This window comes from Tachypleus tridentatus, chromosome 6, assembly GCF_004210375.1.
Source record: "Tachypleus tridentatus isolate NWPU-2018 chromosome 6, ASM421037v1, whole genome shotgun sequence".
Taxonomy (NCBI): domain Eukaryota; kingdom Metazoa; phylum Arthropoda; class Merostomata; order Xiphosura; family Limulidae; genus Tachypleus; species Tachypleus tridentatus.
The window spans coordinates 33,625,570-33,649,713 of record NC_134830.1 but is presented as its reverse complement, the minus strand read 5'-3'; the positions used below and the strand labels follow the sequence as shown (position 1 = coordinate 33,649,713).

Genomic DNA, 24,144 nt, shown 5'->3' with positions numbered 1-24,144 from the left:
TGGATGTCTTTATCAACATTCATCTCAGTTGAACCCAAAAATTTCCTTTAAGACCTTGTTCTATGGAACTATAAGCTCACCATGCCCTTTCAGCTTGCAAGGTTCTCTTTTGGAGATGTGGTCTTCAATGATGTCATCAGTCTCCCTCAATCATGTGCATATATGATCTCTTCAGTGAGCTCTTTACAGTCAATGGAACCTTGCATTGGGTCCCTTTCTGCTCTAATTACCCTTCCTTCTACCCAGATGAACAATCTGTATTGGTGGTTGGACAAAACCAATACGTTGTTGGGCATCCTGCTTCCTCCTCCTCATCAGGATTTAGATCTTTTCATGGATGCATCCCTTCAGGACTGGGGTGCATGTGTTGTTGTTCTGTTGACAAAGTGTCCTTCAATATCAACATCCTTGAGCTTTTGCAGTCCACTAGGCTTTGAATCACTTCCTTCCTTTTACCAGGTATTGTCTGGTGATGACTCATTCAGGCAGTTATATGGTAGTAGCACATATCAGGCACAACTGGACAAGATATCTTTGTTTTCCAATATTGGATGAACTATACTGGGCCAGTATGCACCAAATACATCTCATTGTGTATCATGTTCCAGGTGCTTTTAATCTTGCAGCAAATTGTGTTTCCCACCCTGACCAAATGTATCTGATAGAGTAGTCTTTAATTTGCCAGTGGCTTTGCAGTTGGTGGGGTTTGTCTCCACAGGTGCCTTTTCCATATACCCCAATCATAACTTTACCTTCTTTTAGTCCTCATACATTATTATTGGGCTGTGATTGTCCTTTATATTCACGCCTGGCTTTTTTCCAGTTCTTGGTGAGGAGATCAGGTTTCTCCCTTTGAGTAGCTTTGCTTTTAGCTCCTTTCCTTAATATTTCTTCAGTGGAGGTGTATCAGCATAAATGGAAATTGTTCTGTAGTTGGTCTATTCCTTGGGGATTCCTCAAGCCAGCATCCTACTGTGTTTTGAGCAGTAGTTTCTTACATGGCTTTTTGATGGGAGAGGTTTTGATCTCCTTGCTCACTGCATCAGGATTTTACTTTCCCTGTTTTTACCATGTTAATGTATCCCTTCTTGATTCATTATTCCCCCAGATGGCCTGCTTTTCAGGACTGGGATATTAATGTGGTTCTCTACTCATTAATGTTAGCCCTGTTTGAATCACTTTCTCTATGTACCATATTTCACCTTTCCTTTAAAACCTTTTCTTCTCCTCTTAGCTTGTTGATCTTGAAGATCTTATTTGTTTGCCATTGATGTTCATATGTTCTCTCTAAAACCTATCGACATTCTTCTTTATCTGGATTGTTTCTTCCTCCCAAAGACCTGAGCAGCTAGGAAGAGTACATCCTCCTTTCTGCCTGTTGTCCTTCTATTTTTCATCTCAGTCTGCATAAAGTCTGTATTCTTCATTGCTATATTTGCCACATGGCTTCCTTCTATGGTTTTTGTTCCCATTTCTTTATCCTTTGTCAATCTTCTATTTTCAAGATCTTTTCCTTTCTACCCTTTCCATTTGGGTTTGTCTTTTGATTTGATTGGCTGATTCCTCATTGTCTGTTTTCTCCCAGAAGTTATTTGTGTGTCTTCACGTTAGAAATGACTTCTCTCTTTTCCCTCACATTTCATCTTCATTGGACAATGGAGGAAGTCCAACAGTTGGGCATGTGGACTAGACCTAACATATTTGTTTCCCATTATTTACAACATATTGTTTTTTTTTTCTTTGTTGTGTTTTTGTCTTAGTTATTCTTCAGGTTTCTGTGCCACTTTGATTGGATAAGTTTATATTCATACTTTTCCTCTCACAGACCCTTGCTTCATACCTGATTATATGCATCCTGCCCTGTGGCGAATGGTGTCTGACCATGTATTCTTCAACTTGAAATCCATACTGTACAGTCATGTTGACTTTCACTTTGTCATCTGTGGCTTTGCAATACTCACTGTTGTGATGAGGTGTTCCACAAGATTGCTTGCAGGTGAATAACTTCACAATGTAATTACTTCTTAAACTTGCTCTTTGTGGACTGTACCATCCTTGGACTACTTGGGTAAAGCAGAAGGGAATATCTGCCCATTCCTGTCATGCCTTGTATTGAATAAATCAGTATGGTCTGCTTTTCAAAATAGGTTGTTGTGGTCACCTATTGCACTGTCTCTGGTGGTAATGAAACAATAACCCTATAACCCAAGTGCTTTTAAAATGTGGACCTTTTAAAAGCATTCAGATTATAGATTCCTGTTTCATGTCTTTTAAGACTTCTTGAACCTATATGATTTTATAACATCATGAATGCACTGTCTCAGATGATAACATTTCTCCAGACTCTCCACTGCATTCTCACCTCCCTTTCTTCTAGTAGAGTATGGGAGTTCTTACCACTTTCCAGTTCCAAGCTGTTGGGGTGGTTGACTATGGAGACACCCTCCTGAATGGGCTTCATTCAGTACAAAGTAGGGTAGTGGTGTTCTGTGAGTGTAGGTGATGTGTTATCCTCCAATATGCTCTTCACTCACTAAGAAGGGAGACCTCAAAATGCAGTTCATCGTGTCTATTGGAAACCCTCATCCTACCTCCATGGGGATGTGGGTACCCTATGGCTGGGTTTTAGATTTACAGAAGAATAAACCAAAATAATTTATAGTGGTCTTTATTCCTTCCTCAGTCATACTCCTTCTGTATTGTGGGTCACAGTGGAGGTAATGAGGATTGTTTCAGTTCTGTTCTTTTTGCTATCATTCATTGTACCTTATTCCAAGAGTGTTATTGCTTTTTGGATAGTTCTAATCAGTTTTACTGTTTGGGAAGTTGATTTATATTATATATACATTCTTTTGATATCAGGTGTCAGGTCCCTAGATCATATTTAACACATGTCATGCTCAGGAGTCAGTGGGTTCTACAGCTAAGGGACATATCCATTGTTTAACCTGCTTTTGTACTTTGTGAAGTTGAGTTACATATGCATTTCATGGTTAGGATCACTATTCTGCTAGAGTTCTTTCCCACTTGGAAATGCTCCTCTCCTTTTTACCCTTATTGCCTACATATTTCATTTTTGGCAAAGAGTATATCTGGTTCAGAAGTGGTGGTTCCCCTTATTTGGTCTTTGGATCTGACTCTCATTTCCATGGATATCCTTTGGATGCTTTTGGGGAGTACTTCTGTCATTCCCTTGCACATGTCCTACCAACTCATTAGTGTGGGATTCTAGGTAATCTTGTGAGAAGAGGGAAGTACCATATCATCAGTTATAACTTTCCTGTATGGAAAATATATTTCCAATAGGTATTTCCCTTCATTCACACTTCCCACTTTACTCAGGTGCTTACTTCTGCCAAATCTCAAAGTGTTAGTTTGGTAGAGGCATATAGCAAAAATCGTGTCATATATGTCATTCTTCTGTTGATGGAGAGGCAATGCACGATGGTTTGTATGAAAGACATGTTAGAACCATTTGATTCCAATGAGGGGAGAGTGAATGGAAGGATTGTGACATGCATAAAGAAAACGTTTGCATATAGAGGGCAGCACTGAATGAATATAGCTAAACTTGTGAGTGGAGGGAAATATCTATTCGAAATATATTTTTAGTGTAAGAAAATTATAACTTCCACAGTTTGTTCATCTGTCAATTTGATGTGTGAGTTTTCTTTGTTTATATGTTACAGTTTTCATTATTGACATTTAATGTCTAGCTGAATGAAACATTTTTATGAGTGGTGACAAAACATGAACACTTTCTTGTGTGACAGAAACACGTAATTTAATACTATACCATCAGATACTTTTTTTGCTGTTATCTTAAGTGTTTATTGTTTTTGTTCAATTCATTGTAAATATGAATGATTTGATAATGAAGTGCAAGCTAGTTAAACTTGTGTGAAAGAAACTTTCTGTGAATGCTTCTAATCAATTTATTAGATCAGAAATTTTCATGTAAAAGTACTTTCTAGCTTATTTAGAATTTTTTGCAGAAGCTGTATAATTACAAGTTTATCAAGTATAGTACTTATATATTTTCCTCACAACCGTGTGATTAGCTTTGGATCATATGCTTATTGAATATCATTTTTTATTTATGAAATGGATTTTATAGCAACTTCTGATTACATTGAAGTCTAAGCTTATATATTTTACAAATTAAAACTTCTTTCTTATAAGAAGTAGTTAACCTGTTCATATGAAATACTATTACGAGATCTCTCAGTCTACTATTTGCCACAGAGCTTTGCTTTCATCAAATGAACTTTGTAGGTAACACCACCTTACTTAGCAGAGCAAATGGACAATATTGATTGGTTTCACTTTTTGTCAATGTGGGAGAATCTTTCAGAAGATATGCATCGTGTTGGAGAACTTGTGGGAGTTGAAGAACGATTTCTAGCAAGAGCTGTCAGAGGTCAGATTAAGAGCAGTGTTGCAAGACAAGCTAAGAGTTTGTTAACCCACAAGAGATTTTATGCAGCTTTAGCTTTAAATGAACTTGTCCAAGAAGTTCCATTGTCACAGGTTTCTCGAAAGTATGACTGTCCCAAGGGAGTACTGCAGAGTCTCCAGCAGGGTGCTGCAACATTTGCTGGTAAACTTTTCAGAATTTTTATGGATTGACTTTTAAGATAACTTACTTCTAATTTTTCTATTATTGAAATGAAGACTGTTATTAACTGTAAAGTTCAGCACTTTTGGTTGGAGTTATTGTATGATCACAGCAGACCAGGATAATTGTACAAAGTTCTAGAAAGAGTTGGGTACTTGATTTCTTAATTAAGCCTTTCTAGCTTGTATGAATAGAATTCAGTTTATGCCGTATATTAATGCAATTTTTTTTTAAACAGCGAAAACAGATTGTGATGTCTAAACCTTGCAACTGATTTAATTAAATTATTACTTTTTAATAAATAATAGTTTTGAAACTGAAAGTAGACTAATCACTTGTTTTGTATTTGAATAATATTGTGTTTATACATGGTATAAAATTATAAAAGAAGCTTCATACAGTTTATAATATAGTTGGTTTTAAGGTAAATGAGGTTTCATAAAAAAAACACATTAAATGAACTATAAGTAAATATTCCTTTTAATTTCACTATTCAAACATGAAAAAATAAGTAATAGAGTTGATGTTTTATGAAATTTCTTTTGTTCAGTTGTCAGTATCATAGAATTTTCTATATATATATATATATATATATGGAAGTAAAAAAGTGTTTTTCGTGTGGTGTATGGATGTTCATCTACAGGGTGTTTGGAAAGTCACTGTGCACTTGTATATTTATTAACAGACGTGTTTCAATATAGAATACAGGAGGTAAATATGAATGACAATTATAAACAATGTTGAAAGTCATCCCCATTGGCATCAATACAGACTTGGATCCTTCTTATTTTGTTTCTAAACACTGCTATCAGTTGCTGGCTTGAAATAGACTGAATAGACATATGATTACAAAACTGCACAGTGACTTCCTGAACACCCTGTAGTATTAACTTTAATCAGATGTAAAAAATAAATGTATTAAAGAATTTAGTGAACTTGAATGGCAGTACATTGAAACTTGTGGTACATATATATATATTGAATTGTAATTCTAACAGTTTGCTAGATTGAAACATTTTTTTTAAACCAACATTTTGCTAATTGATTTGTTACCATAGATAAATATAGTACCTTATGCTCCATTGGTTGGTACATTTCAAATATTGGAAAAGTTTGTGCTTTATTAACATTGTTATGGGGAAAAACAACAGCAGTTTATCAGCATAAATTTGTGTGTAATTTTATTATGTATATATAAATTAATTTGTACTAAAGAAATCTCTCTTATGCTTAGATATTTATGACTAGGTTCAAAAGAAGCTTGTTAAAAGTGTTATCCTTAATTTTTCAGGTATGGTGACTGTGTTTTGTAATAGACTTGGCTGGCACAATCTAGAGCTTTTAATTTCTCAGTTTCACAACCGCTTACATTTTGGCATTCAGCGAGAACTGTGTGACTTGGTTCGCCTGACTAGCTTAAATGCCCAGCGAGCTAGAGCTTTGTATAATGGTGGATATGAAACTATTGCAGCATTGGCTGTTGCTGATCCACATAAGATTGAACAGTTGCTGAGGACTTCCACTCCTTTTCAGAGGTGGGAATAGCTTCATACTCAACTAAGTGCAACTTCATAAGAAATCACTTTGAACAAAAATTATCTATTGTATGTTATTTATTGTAATTAAATTTTATATCTCTTTACAGTCAATGCTCTAATTGTCTTAAGTTCACACTTTCATTAAAGGCCAATGAAATATCTCATAATTAAAGGTAGTAGGAAAAACGTGCATTTAGTAATTTAAGGGTATATTTAGATAAATTGTTATTTCCTCTTATTGGTTATTTTGCATGCTAATAAAAAGATTTAAAGAGCTATTTTCCATTCATCTGACAGATTATAGTTGATGGATTTGTTTAATAACCAGTACTATTATCTTAAATTTGTAGTTGAAAAATGAATTTTTACTGTGTGAATTTTTGATATTCCATTTCATGATATTTGTTCTTCTGAAGTGCAAAGCAAGGGGATGATGAAATGGAGCATCAGGCACAACAAAGGAAGGAAGTTCGGGCTGTTTGGATAACAGGGAAGAAGGGGCTCACAGAGAAGGAAGCAGCAGAGCTTATAATTAAGGAAGCTCACTTTGTGTTACAGAAAGACTTAGGAATAGAGATAGTTGACAAAAAACTGCCTAAACAGTCGGATAAAATTTCTCAACACATTAACGTTAATAAGTCATCAGAAGAATCTGATAGTAATGTAAATTTAAATCCCACTAGCATGCCATTTCAAGCTGCAGAAATTATTAAACATACTAGTCAGTCAGCTAAATCTGCTGAAAAGTATAGTCTTGATACCAGTATTTATACATTGTCTATATCTGCAAAATGCACTGAATCTGTTCTTGTTGGCCAACAAACTGGGGTATCTGAGCTCACTGAAGTTAATCCCAGCTGCTTACCAGATGCACATTTTAAACTCATTGACCATAATTCCACTAATAATTTAACTGCATCCTCTAAACACAGTCAATCAAATACGACTAATATGCCATATGAACCTTCTAAACAAACTACTAATATAATAACTGAACCTTCTAAACAAACTCAGCAGAACTTCACTTGTACAATCACTGAATCTTCTAAGCAAACTCAACAGAACCTTTCTATTATATTAACTGAACCTTCTCAACAAAAACCCAGTGATATATTAACTGAGACTTCTAAACAAACTCAGCAAAAACCCACTAATATATTAACTGAACCTTCTAAACAAATTCAACAGAACCACATCAATACAGTAGCTGAACTTTCTAAGCAAACTCAGCAAAACCCCACTATTATATTAAATGAACCTTTTAAACAAAGTCTACAAAAAACCCCTAATATATTAACTGAGTTTTCTAAACAAATTCAACAGATATCCACTAATATCTTAACTGGACCTTCCAAACAAACTAAACAGAATCCCACTAATATATTAACCAAACCTTCTAAACAAATTCAGCAGAACCTCACTAATATATTATCTGAATCTTCTAAACAAACTCAGGAGAATTTCACTAATATAACAGATGTACTTTCTGAACACACATGCTATAATTCTAGTCATATGTTAAATGAATCTGTTAAGCTCAGTAGGACTACTCCAAATTATGTCTCAAATAAACATGTTAAGAATGTGAAACCTAATCCTTCTAATATATTAACTTTGCCTTCTAAACACACTAAATCTGATCCCAAACATGTATCCTTTGAACATTTTCAACGTAGCACTTCCAGTCATAGTTATTTATTAGCTGAACCAATTGAACAAACTACACATTCCAAAAATGTACTAGCTGTATCTTCTGAATACTGTTTAGGTAGTACATCAACTGGATATATTCACAATATTACTAATTCAGATAGTACATTGGCTGGATCTGTTGAACAAATACAAAATTCTAATGATGATAGCATGTGTATAGATCTCTCTGGAAGTACAAGTGAACAGTCTGTAGCAAGAGACATATCTGTGAATGAAAAGAAAGTCCAAAGTGGAATTTTGTCAGTTGACAATAATAAAGAAGTAAACAGAGCAAGTCTAGTTTCTTCTGGTGCTGTAAAATGTATGCAGGAAAACTCTAAAGACTCTATGGTAAAATTAAAAAGCAGAGTTTTATATATATCACCAAAAGATGCCTGTGCTATAGGAAGTAACAATGTTAAATTAGGTGAGGAAAAAGAAAACATGTTATTAAAACAGGACACAGAAACTGGACATAGATTATTGAACACAAGCAGTTATAAAACTAAAGTCTCTCAGAGGAAGAAAAAGAGTAGCTTTAAAAACACGAGGAGAAGAAGTTCAAGGAAATGCACTTCATATGAGTACGAGAAAAAGTCGGATGTAAACCTAAAGCAGATAGAAGATTCATTGGGTATTGACCATGTGTCAATAATAGAGTCTTTTGAAGACTCTAGGGAAGGAGTCGGGGAGTGTGGACCGACACCAGGAGAATGTATTCAGCTGAGCATTGATGGTTTTACTAAACTATTAGACTGCATTGATAACAAAGTGGGAAACTGTGCACCAGAAAAATGGAATAACAAGACTCAAATACATCAGCCAGTGAAATTTAGTCCTCAAAAGAAGGCGAAACAGTTAGTTAACAGTTATATGTTTAACGAAAGTTGCATATTAGACACTCAGACAGCAGCATTGTTAGATGGTAAAATATGTCACAATAGTTCTGCCATTCAGGTCGATAATAATAGAAGTAGAGAGAAAAAATCCCAAGATCCTGCAGCAGCTGAATCTGAAGCTCTGAATCCTAGGATCAAGACTTTTGATCACAGTGAATCTTTCAGTCAGGGAGATAATGTATGTCTTATTCCAGAAAGTGAGGAATTATTTGAAAACTCATTTTTTATAGAACCACAAAAATTTCATGATGAAAATTTTGTAATAAATGAAGAAAGACTATCCACTGAAATAAACATGGTCACAGAGCACCTTAAGTTAAAAAATACTTCAGAATGTGATGAGGAAGCAGACAAAAAAGGCAATAATTTTGCAACAACTGATAACAAATGCAATGCTAACATCCATCAAGATGTTAAAGATAATACAATCATTTCTGTTCAAAGGAGAAACTGTTCAAAAGAACATTCAGCAGCTACAGGTTTATCTGACAGAAGTACCTCGGCTATTCAACCCACCAGCATCACATATCTTCAACACAAGAAAATTTCTGAACCTCATTGCACTTCAAAGAAATCTGATCATTTCACAACAGAATTTCTTCCTCAAGAGACCAGCATACACCTCTATCCAGTTGATTATGATTATTCCCAGGAAGCCTCTTCAAGGATTCACTTTGTAACTGGAACAGGTGTCCATCATCTGTTAACCATGCCTGTTACTAATGAAAATACTGTTACAGGTTTCTCAGAGACCAAATCAAGTCCTCAGTGTAGAGATACTATGATACAGCTGCATAAAACCACTCTGAATGTTAAAAAAGTAAGTACCATTGATTCCAAGAGTGTAAAGTTTGAAGAAGTTAAGAAATCTCAGAGTGATATGAATATGCATATACTTCCACCTTCATCCTTAGAACTAAATTCCAGTATTCAAGATCTCTTTGATGTGGCTATAAATATGAGTTCAAATGTTTCACCATTTAACTCTCCTTATACAGAAGAAAAAGTTGGTGAAATCAGTCCAATTACAAACGTTAGTTATAATCCAAATAAAATGGAACAAGAAAGTTATAACTCCAAGTTTGTAGTTAGTCCTGGTCTAGTTGCAGCTATAGAAAAATTTTCTGGATGGGAAAGCTGTTTTTCCTTATCATCAACTCCAGGAAAAACTAAAGAAGAAAATGAATCTTATTCACTTGAACAGAAAGTCAACAAAAGCCAGAGAACAAAGACAATTGAAATTCCTGATAACTGTTTGATTAATAACTGTTCTCAACAAAATACCTCAGGAGTCAAAACTGGTGAAAAAAGAAAACAAGAAAAAGCAGACAGTTCAGGCTGCTGTGAAAGTCTTTCCAGTGACTGCATCTCTCCCACTCCCCCTAAAGTTTCTAGCTTTGCACGACAACAAACTGCACAGTTAACACCTTCAACTATGTGTGCTAGTCCAAAGGTTGCATATATATGTAATAGAAGGTCTGGAATGGCTACACCCATTAAAGTCAATAGTCATCAGCTGCATAAACCAAAAACCTTGCCAGATTTTGATGTACTCCACAGTGAAAGAACAGTGCATCTACCTCCAGTGAAATTGGCAACACAATGTCCAGATGATCCTTTCACAATTATTGATGTAGCAGCACACCAACGCCTTTTCTACACTTTTATTAAAGAATGGAGTACCAAAACAACATTCTCGTTCAGTGTGGCTTGTCAGAAGGAAACAGATGCACAGCCTCATGGGATTGGATCTGATGTAAATGAAGGTAAAATCCAAGTTTGAGGTCTGCTTGTTGTGGCTGTAAATATAACTTTACATTTTTCACTTTCAAACTCCCCTTGAATATGCTTAATTTCTCGTTTTTCAAAAAAAAAAAAAAAAGTGTATAATGGTATTTCAATTATATTTTGTTTGCATGTGATGTGAAAAATCTTAAGAGACTGAATAAAGAATGCACTCTAAAAATATATAATAAGCCTAATACTGATGTTTTATGACAAATACAATTAAATATATTATTCTCTCTAACTTGTCAGTAGTATTAGTGTGGAAATTGGGGTGTCTATAATAATACTGTAATGTAGCATGATAATTCAACCCCACTCCCAATAATAGTCTGTAATAGTACTTTATTATACCATAATAATTCAATCTCATTCATGATAATAGTCTGTAATAGTTTGTAATGTAGCATGATAATTCAACACCAACCATGATAATAGTCTGTGATAGCACTGTAATGTAGTATGGTAATTCAACCCCTATCATGATAATAATCTGTAATAGTTCATAATGTAGCATGATAGTTGAATGCCAAACATGATAACAGTCTGTAATAGTTTGTAACGTAGCATGATAATAGTCTGTGTTATCACTGTAATGTAGTAAGGTAATTCAACCACACTCATGATGTTAGGTTTGCCATGTTTTTTTCTTTCATTTAAAAATCATTTAATAGTTAAAACTTTAGTTGTATTTGTTCCTATGTAAAGGATGCTTTGTTAGGAGTTATAATTTGTATTTATTTTTCATGGCACTTTGCTTAGTAAATTGTTGCTATATATTTCACATTTTAGTGCAGGAGTCTCCAACACATATCTAGCAGTTATTTCAAGTGGCTCATGGTAGCAAGCCTTTTAAGACAAGACATTATTACAGATTTCTAAATGAAATATTTTGCTGTAAACTAACATCTGTGATATTACTTTCACAAGCTATTTTAATGTGTTTGAGTGAATTTGTGCATGTGCTACGAGAACTGCTTGCAGTTTAGTGACAGAGGTCAGTGAATCAACAGTGTGTCTTGTAGTAATGAGAAGGTGGGGTATATCTGTTTTAGTGTATGTAAATACATATGCATATCACACAGCATTTGAAAAATATGTTGATTTTTAAATGTATTTTTAATTTTTGTTCATGATCTTTAATTTCATCTGAGTCTTTAAAAATATCTTTCATATCTGAGTAACATGTCACTAACATATTATAATACTAGCCAACAGGTTGTCAGCTAATACGAATTCAAGTGAACTGAAGATTGATGGTAGTGACAGTTGTGTGGTTGGTGTGGCAGTGTGCTGGGAAAAGAAAGATGTTTATTATATATCATTAGTTTCCAAGATAGATGCATGTAAGTTGGTAGAATGTTTCTGAAATTAAACCCATCTTTTTTATTTTATTGTAATGTTACAGTGACTAAAAGTTGATCCATGTAGACTTTTAGTTTTTGTCCATTGCAGTGAAACATAATTTTATGGGGAAGAAAAATCTTGGGTTCAGCTAAGCATTGATCTGTGAAATTACACTTGCATGAAATATATTGAGGTAAAAAAAACCCCAAAACAACAATACATGGGCTGTAGAAAAAAAAGAATCTTAATTAAAAAATGTTGTAAAAATAATTTAAGTACAAAAAATCACACCTTATATTCACTAGAAGCAATATTCTGTGAACTTTTGTGGTTCAATAAAAACTTGATGTGAACTGATGGATATTACAATGTATAAAGTTCAAGTGAATAATGTGTAAATCAGTATTTAAGATTACAAAGACATATATTTGTCTGATTCAAAATAGACTGAAAGGCTGAAGCACTTTGAAATTTGAAAAATGATCTGTGTGACGTATGCTTTAAAGCAGTAATTTCATAACAATTAAGCACAGAATTTTTGAAGGATCTTGGTGTAATGATTGATCAGTCTCTTAAGCCATCCAAGCATTGTGCTCTTTGTTAGTGGTAGATCAAGTGGGATTTTAGGTTTTATCTACAGAAATATTGAATACATGTCTAAAAGGTTATAATTTCATTGTGTAGGTTATTGTTTATGTTACATATGGATTCTTGTGTTCAGTCTTGGTTTCCTTACCTTAGGAAAGACATCGAATTGTTGGAAAGGGTTTAGAGGGAGGTTATTAGAATGGTACCCAGGATGTAGGGATTGTCACATGAGAAGAAATTAAGATCCTTAAAATTGTTTATCTTGAAAAAAGAAGAATTAGAGTGGATCTGATTGAAATGTTATGATTGTAAAAGGAATTGATAATGTTGATACATCAACATTTTTCACACTAACAGTGAGAATTATAGAACTAGGGGACACAGATATTGTCTTGGACAAGGGTAGAAGCCATCTTCAGCAAAGACAATTTTATTTTTCAAATAGGGTGGTTGGTCTATGGAGTGGGTTACCTTCAGATGTTGTGGAGGCAGTAAATTTGAGTGAGTTTAAAAGAAAGCTTGATAGATATATGATTGATAAGGCCTAGCATAAGAATATTTTTAATAGCTTTAGTTTGGTTTAAATGGTCTCTTGTTGTCCCTAAACATTATGTAATCAGATTTTAAAAACTTTTTAAAACATCTATTTACCAAAATCCTTGTGCATCTATTACTTTATTCTTTGCAAGGTCTATAATAAGATGTAAACTGTAGTTGTTTTTTTGTAAACAAAAATTATATTAATATTGTAATTAACTCCAGTAGTTGTTAGGGTCCTTATGAAACATATGCATTTTACATGATAAAAGTTATCTCTCGCATTGTGCTTTGATCATTTTTTTTACACTGAGTCATGTAACAGGTAAAAACATAAAATTACCGTATATGGTGTAATATATATATATATATTACCCTATTACATAATATTGAGTCACTTTATTACATCATAAGTCATTTTTCACATGTATGAAAAGCTGTCACTTCAAGTGTAACATTCATTAACGTTTTGCTACTGAAACATGAGTTCCAGAAGACAAAAGTGCAGTAGCTTAAAAGTTTCGTTGGCAGTTATAAAGGTGATTATGAACTAGTAGTGATTGCTCTGTGGTATAATGTTATGAAAGTGAAAAAAGATTATCTATTGATGAAAATGCTAATATTATTAGTTTAGATGACATTGAAACTAATCATGAAAGTCATGGTGCTACTGATGAAGAACTGGAAGTCTTTTGTCAAAACAATAAAAACATTCATTGGTTTACATCACCCAAATAACAGCCAGTTGGGAGAAGGTTAAAGATTTTCTGCAAATTTTTGCACACACACTCACAAACAAAAAGAAAAGAAAGAAAAAGAACCAGGTCCAACTATATAGGCTTGAAGAAATATCTCCAGGCATTTTCTACATTTATTCTGTTTATGAAGAAGAAATTTATGGTGGAAATACTAAAATGAACAAATAAGGAAGGAAAAACTGTTTTAAATTAAAGAATTAAACATTTGAGATCGTATGAACTGCATTTTTTTTCTTTTAGTGTGATGGTAATAGTTGGTGTTTAGATATCAAAGAACAAAGCACTGGAATAGCTCTGGAATTGGGTTTGTGATATATTAATTCTTTTTTCCACTAATAATATATAACAGATTTCATTAAGTTGCAAGATGCCTTTGATGTGATAATGCTAAAACATGAAGAGAAATATAAACAAAGAAAAACTTGAGTCTATGGAAAGCATTTTAAACGAATGGGTGCAGACTCAGAAAGTGTGACCGTTGATGATTAACTGGTGGCATCACATGACACGTACCTTCTCAGATATCTTCCACTCAAACGTGGCATTAAGATTAGGACTTGTTGATATAGTGACACATTCTATGTGTATAATATGCCATTTTACATAAGAAAATACAGGAGAGCCAACAGATCAAAGCAAAGAAAGAGGGTTTTGCTGGTCATGACCCAAGGGTTAGAAAACATTGAAACACAATATAACATTCATTTCTCTATGAGTATGAATTTAGCCAAGAAATTACATGCATGGAATTAATAATACTTGGTAGAGTAAAAACAGATTGATTTGAACTGTCATATGAAATGATTTCCATAAAAGATCAGGGATAGAAATATTCTAAATTTTCAGCAGGACATATGTTCTGCTGGACAGTGAAACTTGCCAGACATTTGAAATTTTAGCAGGACACCTCAAAAGTGTCACCGGACATTACCAAAAACAAGAAATCAAGTACAGACAATTATTATATAAACCAGAATCATTTTATTTATGGCACTGAAACATTATTTCAAAGCAAGTGGCAACAAGCCTTGTGTCCATGAAAAATGACACATTAATCAAATTCGTAGATTTATTCATCCAGCACTGAGACATCAGCTGATGTAGACCAAGTATCTCTATTGTCTCTATGTGTGTGAGTTCCATGTGGACTCGCAAATCGTCTGTTTTTTTTTACTGTCCTTTCTTCAGGATTCTACAGACTTGCACAGTAATTCTGTGCTTGCAAGAACACAGGTCTTATTCTTAGCTAATTTTATTGTCATCAAGTCATTAAGAGAATCATTTATTAGTTTAGACTGCCAGTCATCCTTAATAACTGCCATCTGGGAAAAGCCACGTTCTGGTTCAGCAGATGACACGGAAATCACCTGCATACCAAGGTCAACACTGTTGATCCAGGGAAAGGTTTACCGTCCTAAACAGTAATTTGACTTAACATGTGGGCCCACAATCCACTTGCACTACTAGCCAGGGACTCATCTGATTTGGCAAGTCTTGTGGCTTTGAGCAGTGTCTCGTGTAAGTCAGCTTGGCAAATATCAGCTGCAATGTTGAAACCCTTAACTTCTAGCAGAGCACTAAAGTGGTCCAATAGTGTCTGGAGTTCATTATGGCCATAAGATGACAATGCTTCCTTGCTTTTAGGCCAGTTGCTTGGTTCAAAAATTTGAAAGGCACCAATAAAATCCTTATCAAATTCTTCAAATTTCTCATTCAGATATGTGACAATTTTACCTATGAAGATGGCAGTTTCTTCAGCCATGGATTGAGCAACTGTCTCTTTTGTGGCACTTTTTGAGCCTCTAGCCCTTGTCTGACCACTAATTGCAATCACCTTTCCTCTAAGTAACCACTTGCCAGTTTGTTCACATGTTGTGAGCTCTTTAACAATTTTCTGGGATCTCAACATGATTCAGATTGCCCAGCTTCTCTTTGCAAACAGGGAGTTTGTCAGAAACAATGTTCACAGTAGCAGAATTTTCTTGCATTTTGAGACTAAGAGATGTTAAAACAGGCAGAACTACCAAGAGTATGTCCATGTACAGGATGAATTTAAGGCTTGTCAAAGTACTGTATAATCCTACAGCTTTCTGTCCACGTTCCCCTTTGTCATGCATCTTTACTTGATACAAATCCTCCGCTAAAGCTGGCCAGTTATGAGAAACTGACCCAGAGTGCACTCTTTGTAGCCCACCCACTGGGTTCCTGTCCCTTTTGTTGACTTTACCAGCTTTGAGGCCAGCCCAGTTCTGTAGCAAATTGTCATAAAACTTCCATAGGTTTTCTTAAAAGGTTTGGATACTATCAAGGTAAGGGATGTCCTTGATGGTCTTCTTAATTGCAAGTTCCAATCTGTGACTAACACAGTGGATCCCTATCAAATAAGGTTTTTGCACCTTCAATCTGTTGACAAGTCCATTATTTGTGCCAAAATTGACAGCTGCCCCATCAGCTGTCAGGCATACAATTGATTCAAGCCATTATCTATTACACTAGTTGTGTTAGGTTAAGCTCCAATTCTGTCAGTGGTAAATACATGGTTCTTCTTGGTTTAAATCAATTGAAAAATGCTTGAGTTTTCACTGATGTATATTAATAATGGAATGACTATGTAAACCTGAATTAAAACACAAATGTACATGAAATATTGTCCATTTTAATTTTTCGTAATTAGGAATTCAGGATAAATCCAGAAAATTCTCATCCCAGGTAATTAAGAAACCTTTGCCTGAACTAAGTGCCTGTAGCAAGTGTTCAGAATCAGCCTTCTCAACTGACTGCAGACACAGCAAGTGGGTTACTGGGTAACAGTCGCTGTCCAAGTATCTTACATAGACTATCTCCTGCTCAATGTTGGCAGTGTCTGTTGAGCCGTCAGTCATAATGCCAAAGAATAATGAGGTGTGCAGACTAGATCTGGCATTAATTCTAATTGTTTCTGCAATATACTTCGTAAAGATAACTGCTTATTTGCCATTGGCATAATGTTCTGTTAAGTTCATACCAAAGTTGTGCTCCTGCAGCAACAGAAGCTCTTGAAAATTGCTGAATGGTTTGGCATTCAAAGCCATATAAAGGTCAGTCCTGAACAGCACAAGCAAACGATCTTTCTCAGTTTGGTTAAGTTTGTTCAATTCTTTCATCATGGGAGTTAAATTAGGTGTTTCTTTTGCTGTATTAGCTTGACAACTTAGACTGTGGGCATGACTGTTTTCATGCTCCTTAACAACACTTGCTCTCAGATTGGAAGATCCTGTTATGAAGGTGTTCTTCTGCCTTCCACATATTGAGCAAAACATCAGTCTGGTAGCGTTGTTGTACTCCAGCCATGGTCGGCCTCTATTCCATTCGTCCTGGAAACGACGAGTAGGCTTAGCGCCAGTACTGGCAGTAACAGTTTTCGCTTTAACACTTGGGCTTGGGTCAAAAAGCTTGGTTTTTTTCACTTGGGGTTCCATAGTATTGTCTTCTGACTCATTAGCCTTGCTTGTGAAGCCAAACTGAAATAGATCATGAGACTTTCCCGTTTTTTTACTATCAGATACCATGGTTAGATTGTCGTGAATGTTTGGCAGTCACGTGACTATGTGGGACGGCACGGAAAAGGCGACCTAAAACGTGCATTTTGTGAGCGTTCACGACTGTGTTTTAAAATTTGCTTTTTTTTGTCTTAAATCTTAAATTTTGCAAGTTATTTTCCACTCATTATAGAATATATTTTTAAGCAAAATTTTTGGGCTGTGTATACACAGCTTTTGTCTCACTTATTTTTGAGGGGACAATGTTAGGAATATGACCACCGGTCACGATGTCCCGGGATAGATTGGAAAGTGCCAGTCAAACTTGATTTTTTAACGGACATGTCCGGCTTTAAATAGAAAATTTTGAACCCTGAAGATCATGCTGAGTTTCTAACTAAATTCACATTTTTTGTTTCCCTAATTTCATGTTGTTTGAAGATGGGAAAAGTATATGTTAAGATAGCAATGAGACTGAATGCTATGAAAGGATCTTTTATTATCAGTGTTTTGACTACAAGTCTTCCTCAGGAGGTTAGAACATTCTGGTGCTTGACAAAGGTATTTTAACAAATTTTCCTGGTTTAAGTTCCTGGTTGCTTTGCCTTGCCACACCTTGATTGGTCCACTGTTGCTGTCTATTGACCACCACCAGACAAGTCAGTGTTCTGCTCTTGTTTCAATAGTCTTGCATCTGTTTCTATCCACCTTTAGACTCCCACCATAGTGTGTAAGTTCTAGTAAGATGTAAGCAGCTTCCATTGGTTTCCTATGTTGTTTTTCCATTCTTTTGCTGACTAAAAACTTAATCTGGGAAAAATTTGTGTAAATAGCCTTGTAAGAGACCACGATGTCAGAGCTTTCTGAAGAAGACTTGTAGCTAAAATCTTGAGAATAAAAGATCCTCTCATAGTATTCATAGTTTAACTGCTACCTTAATATCCATTTACAAACATGAATAATACTTAAGGGAAAAGTGATTGAATTGTTAAGTACCATGATACATGAACAGTCAAAAATTGGAAATAGATCAATAGCCATAAAGCTACTGATAGATTGCAATGGCATGAAAGGTGAAATGGATACTACTGACAAAGTGCTGAGGGATTATTCACATAAAAGGAAGACTTATAGATGATATCTTATTTTATGATTTCTGTGAGTATAGCATATTGGAAGCCTGTGGTCTAAATGTTTTTGTTTTATGGATTCATCTTGACCTCACTAAGAATAAAAGAAGATCATATAAAGGTTGCCCCTGTTGGGAAAAGAACTAATTCATCAAAATAGAAAAAAAAAAGCAAGATTAAAGACTTGCATTATAGGAAAGTCTGGTCATTGTAAGTTCTACTCTTAAGAAATTGGCAAAAAATAGGAATAGGTGTGAAAAGTGTGAAAGTCATTTGTATTAAGAACAATCCAAAATATGTGATAGCTGTTAAAAGATTATTTGTTTTAATTGACTAATAAAGATACATGTTACCGTATTTGCCTGTGTATAAGACAACCCTGGATTTGTTGAGAATTTAAGTGTATATCTTTGAGGTTTGGTGTATAGGATGACTTCTGAGTCTTGGACTTTACTTTTGTAAAGATATTCTTAGAAGTTAATTTTAAACTGTGCTAACCTGAACTCGGGGGTAATCAGTACAACCACAAATGTGATTTTTTTATGCTCTTCAAATGCTGTAGATAGCTCAGTTTACAATAACTTAAGTCATAAACATGTAATAGATAATTTTACAAAGTTTTCAATACAGTTAAACTCATTTTATATTAAAAAAACAACTAAACATTAAGACATGATACTCTACCATAAAAACATGTTTACAAAATTAATATTTATAACAGAAACTAACCTTTTAGATATAATGTTAGTAATATTTTACTATAACAGATGAGATCAATACATTTAAAATAAAATAAATGTCTTATTAATTAATTGTAACTATCTTGTGAGAAAAATAACTTCTAGTTATGAAGAATCAAAACAAATGATACAATTACAAGTATGGTATTGTAATGCAGTAGGTGGCACAATGTCAATACATTTACTTTAAAAAGCAAACATAAGTAAAAGGAACAATGTACTTTTGGTTAAATATGATATTAATTGGAGAGTTTTTAGTGGAATTCTATCTTTCAACCTGTGTATAAGGTGAAGGATATAATCAAGCACTGTTGTAAGAGTAAAAAATATCTTATAAACTGGCAAATATGGTAATACTGTGTTTGTAAAACAATGTTACAAGAGGGAACACGAGCTATCCTCTTCTGTTACTTTGAGCCTTAGCACACGAACCATTCATCAGATGCAAAGGTACCTGTGCTTTGTGCAGCATTTTATGTTTGTTGCATTTGACATTGGGCTTATGTATTTTGTTTCTGAAATCCTTACTCTGTTGAACTTTCATTTATAGTGTTAAGATGGTACAATTGAAAAAAGGCTGCTAAAGTCAAGCTGTTTGTTTGATTGCTTAAAATTTTAAATAAATGTTTGTGTTGTCCACCTCCAAAAGTTTATCAAAACTGGTATAGTAAGTTCCTCACAACAACTTATGACAACAAACAGATGGACAGGCAAGTTTATTATATACAACTCACCGAATAGTATTTTTAAATCAAATTTTGTAAAGCTTTATAATGTTAAGTATTATGATGTAGTAAAATTATAAATAATGTAATTTGTACTGTATAAATACATTAAGTCCATACACTATATATTGTGTAAAAAAAAACTGTATAATTTGAGGGATAAATTTTTAGTATTCTCATTAGCAATTTAGAAACTTCATTATTATTTTTTTTACTTTGAACAAGTTTTGTTAGCACTTCTGCAAACCTACCGTTAGATAAAACTGTCAAATGTCTTGCAGTGTTTGGGAAATATAACTATTAATTAGAAAGATACACATACTTGCGACTTTAAATGCTGCTAGTTGAAAACAATGAAACCTGATTGAAAACTAAATAATTTTTCATTTGTCTGTTTCAAAACACTTGAAAAAGGTTGCAAACAGAAGTTCATGGATACATAACAAATTTTTCAAGCTAGCACAATTCTTACACAGGATTTATAGAATACTTTCTTTCAAAACAATTGAATCACAAAAGCTTTGCAGATCCTAATTCAACAAAAATAATGGGTTCACAAAATTGGCTGTAAATTTAGTGTTAATAATTTAAAAGTTTTGGAGTAAATTAACAAACTTTATCAGAGTAATAATTTTTTTATAATCACTGTCATTTGTTTTTCAGCACTTTTTTGTCTACATAATTAAATAGTAAAGATAAATTGAAGAAATGCAAAATTAAAGAATTTCATAAATTTTGTGGAGAACCCTCAGTGTTGAAGCCGTTTATGTGAAGATGTATATAAATTCGAGCTCAACCCTTAGATTAATTGTTTGACCTTTACGTTATCAGTATATAGATTTGCATTCACATTTGTGTATAAAACACAAACATAGTAAAGGTGGTTTTCATGAAACACAACAGAATAGTTTAAATATAAATAACAAAGCTAAATTTTGTTTTACAACCTAACTTCCATGCACAGAATGTAGATTAGTAGTTGAAAAGTTGCTAATTAATTAACGTTGCTCATGAATTTCAAATACTTCAAATGTATGCTAGTAACTGTGCTTTAATTTTTTTTCCAGTATTTTACGTATATTCCAACAAGTTTTATTTATGTGGTTATTAAATTTTCAGATTCTGTGGTAACATAATTTACACTTTAAATATGTAATTCTTTAAATACTACAGTGTCCAATGTTATAAATATCTGAGAAAATTATTGATTGTACTTTTGAAAATTACTACATATTTCCTCTAACTTTCTACAGCAGATTTACTTTGTGAAGAAAGCCTGAAACCACCACCTGTAGACACAAATCTAACTGTTGAAGAACGACTACAGGCTATTCAGTCAGTACTAGAAAAATTTTCTAAAACAAGTCACAGTAAACATGTGTCAGCATTTGATCTTAAGCAACAGTTTCATGCCCTGTATTATGGCTGTGATGTATCTATTTTGACAAAAAAGCACATTTACTGGGAAGATCCCAAAGTTGCTGAATGGTTGCTGGATCCTGGTGCACGACAGAAGACACTACTGAATATGGCAATTAACAGGGTTCCAAATGAAGCAAAACTACTTGAAGGTAATGCATGCTTAAATTTATTTCACTGTTTCTCTGGTCTTGATAATGAAGTGTGTATGATAGAAATAGAATAATTATAAGGAGAATCCATTTAGCTGATGCTAGTGACTATAGTTGAGGTTCTGGAGACTTATCTTTGGGTGGAAATAATGGACCATGTGAATGGAAATAAAAATATATAAATTAAACAAATTTTATAATATGGATTAGTCATTGTGAACAAAGCCACACACTGAGATGATAAACATTTCTAGTTTTCTGAAAGTCTCAGAATTTCTGAGAAAAATATAAAGGAATTAGTTCTCTCAAAAATTAAGATTTCCATTTGATTTATATTGCAATGGTTATTATGTTTTTGGATACATTTTAAACATATCAAAAATAACTTTTGGTTCATTTGTCTGTAACATGTTTATTTATTTGTAATGGAAAACAAATTTTCTTGTTTTGTTACTTAAAGATTTTTTTCATAAGCCTTTTTTGGCAATACTCTTTATTGGGTGGGGTGTTGTCTAGTTGGTTAGCACGTCAGGCTGTGGATTAAAGGTTTCAGGATTTGAGACATGGTGCTGCTGTGTTAGAAAAGTGACAGTCCTTCTCATTGTTTGGTTCAAATAGCTGTAAAAAAGCCTTTATGGGGGTAGATAGTGTTAGTTTTCCATCTTCTCTGTGTTCAGAAAAATTAGGATTGATTATACTGAAATAATAGAAGAAAATATTATTTATAGTAATTAGTAACAAACTGTCAGAATTCTTGAAATTTTATAAATTTGTTACATTAATGTGTTGTCTTTGGGCTCACTGACTAATTTGTTACATTAATGTGTGTCGTCTTTGAGCTCACTGACTAATTTGTTACATTAATGTGTCGTCTTTGGGCTCATTGTCTTTCACGACATTTTTTATCTTGTATTCTATTAACTTAAAGCATTTAGTATGTATATATCAAAAGAAAATCTTCATTTGTGAAAACTTAACTGTGTTTTTAAGAAATTAAATCATTTTATAAAGGAGGTTAACATGAGTATTAATCATTAGTATATGCTTGTCTAATATTATAGACAATCAGGTTTCTCTCTTCATTTTGTTTCATTTTCTAGAGAAACAACTGAATTATTATTTTTGCTTTTAGTGGTTGGAAGGACTTTCGGTGTGGGAAGTGTTGGGCTCACAAGTTCTAATGGAGGGTCACCTCGTCTTCGGAGCTGTGCTGAAGCAGCTATTGTACTCCATCTCATGGAAAAGTTGCGAGAAGAATTAAAGCAGAAAGAACTGCTGAGAGCTTTTCAAGGTAAGGAAGCCTTTCTTCATCATTACTTGGGTAAAGTCTGGTTCTGATAATATTAACATTATAGTTTGAAAAAGCAATTGATATTTGAAGCAACAATTTATTGAACTGTAAGTAAATGCAAAATGAGCTAGTTTATTCATTATTATTATTAGCTTTTAATCAGCATTTTGTTATTTAACAGAAGTTGAAATGCCATCACTGTTGAGCTTAGCCAAGATGGAACAGAATGGAATTGGGTTCAGCGCTGAAGAATGTCAGTGTCATCAAACTGTCCTTCAGAAGCAACTTCAGTCATTAGAAGAGTATGCACATCGCTTGGCTCATCATCAGTTTTCACTAACTTCTTCTCAGGAAGTTGCTAGGGTGGGTAGAAGTTAGATATGCAGGCTATTTTATTTGGTTGTATGTGCTTTTATTATAGCAAAACCACACTGAGCTATTTGCTGAATCCCTGATTTTAGCATTATAAATCCAAAGACTTACTGCTGTCCCACTGGGGGTCATTTTATTTGTTACTGAATAAAGAGATGTAGAATCTTATATTGTGTTAACTTAAACATTGTCAGCTTCTCCTTACATCTGAGATTGAAAAATGAGTTAATATGGTGTTAGAGTTTAATTCTTAGTCAATTAAAATTATTTTCTTAAGAAGCAGGAACAGTTAGTAATATTGTACAATAATATTTAGGTTTTGAATTATCATACAAAAATATTTACTAATTTGATGGATTATGTTAATTTAGCCAATAGTGAAAATTTAAGTAAAAAATTTGCATTTTCCATTCTCACTGTCTTATAAAAAATTGTAATAGAAAGAGCTTAAAAACTTTTTTTGAAATTTATTTGGATTTCAAGTTTGAAGTTAAAAAAAGTTCTTGGTTTCTGTGCTATCTTTTAGAAATGAAAAAAACAACCAAAAATAGTTACATAATTTGTATTTACAAATTCATGGTTGTAAAGTATCATTATGAGGAGGATAAAAGATTCTGTTGAACTTTGAGAATAATTTTTGCTTTATTTGTATACAAACTGGTTAGTTTAATGCCTATGAGAAAAGTAGATTTAGCATATTACTATTATATCAGATATATTTTGATTATTAAACCAGAAACATATACATGTATGACTGAAAAGCAACTTTTCAAATTCAGTAACTTAACTGCAGCATAACGTTAAGATATTTTCTTTTCTTTACGCATTTTCTGTGTTTATGCTACGGTCACAAGTATCTTAGTCATGTGGCTAATTCATTGTTACTTTAATTAGCCACAGAATTTTATTAATATTTATCATAGTGTTTATGCCAGTTGTATCATTATTTCATTGGCTATGTTTATGCCATAAATTCTGAATTGTGCAAATAGAGAAATTGTTAGAGAAGGAATGCTGTCAAACGTGATGGAAATT

General features: G+C 33.6%; 1 protein-coding gene across 1 annotated transcript in view; it reads left to right on the top strand.

The window, feature by feature from the left end:
* Positions 1-24,144, top strand: part of LOC143251578 (DNA polymerase theta-like) — a 104,084-nt gene that overhangs the window by 58,240 nt on the left and 21,700 nt on the right. The window contains exons 11-17 of the mRNA XM_076502850.1: positions 4,276-4,600; positions 5,910-6,153; positions 6,573-10,513; positions 11,738-11,878; positions 21,129-21,446; positions 22,579-22,737; positions 22,919-23,100. Of these exons, the coding sequence (XP_076358965.1) occupies positions 4,276-4,600; positions 5,910-6,153; positions 6,573-10,513; positions 11,738-11,878; positions 21,129-21,446; positions 22,579-22,737; positions 22,919-23,100 (5,310 nt within the window). The remainder of the gene's footprint in view (positions 1-4,275; positions 4,601-5,909; positions 6,154-6,572; positions 10,514-11,737; positions 11,879-21,128; positions 21,447-22,578; positions 22,738-22,918; positions 23,101-24,144) is intronic.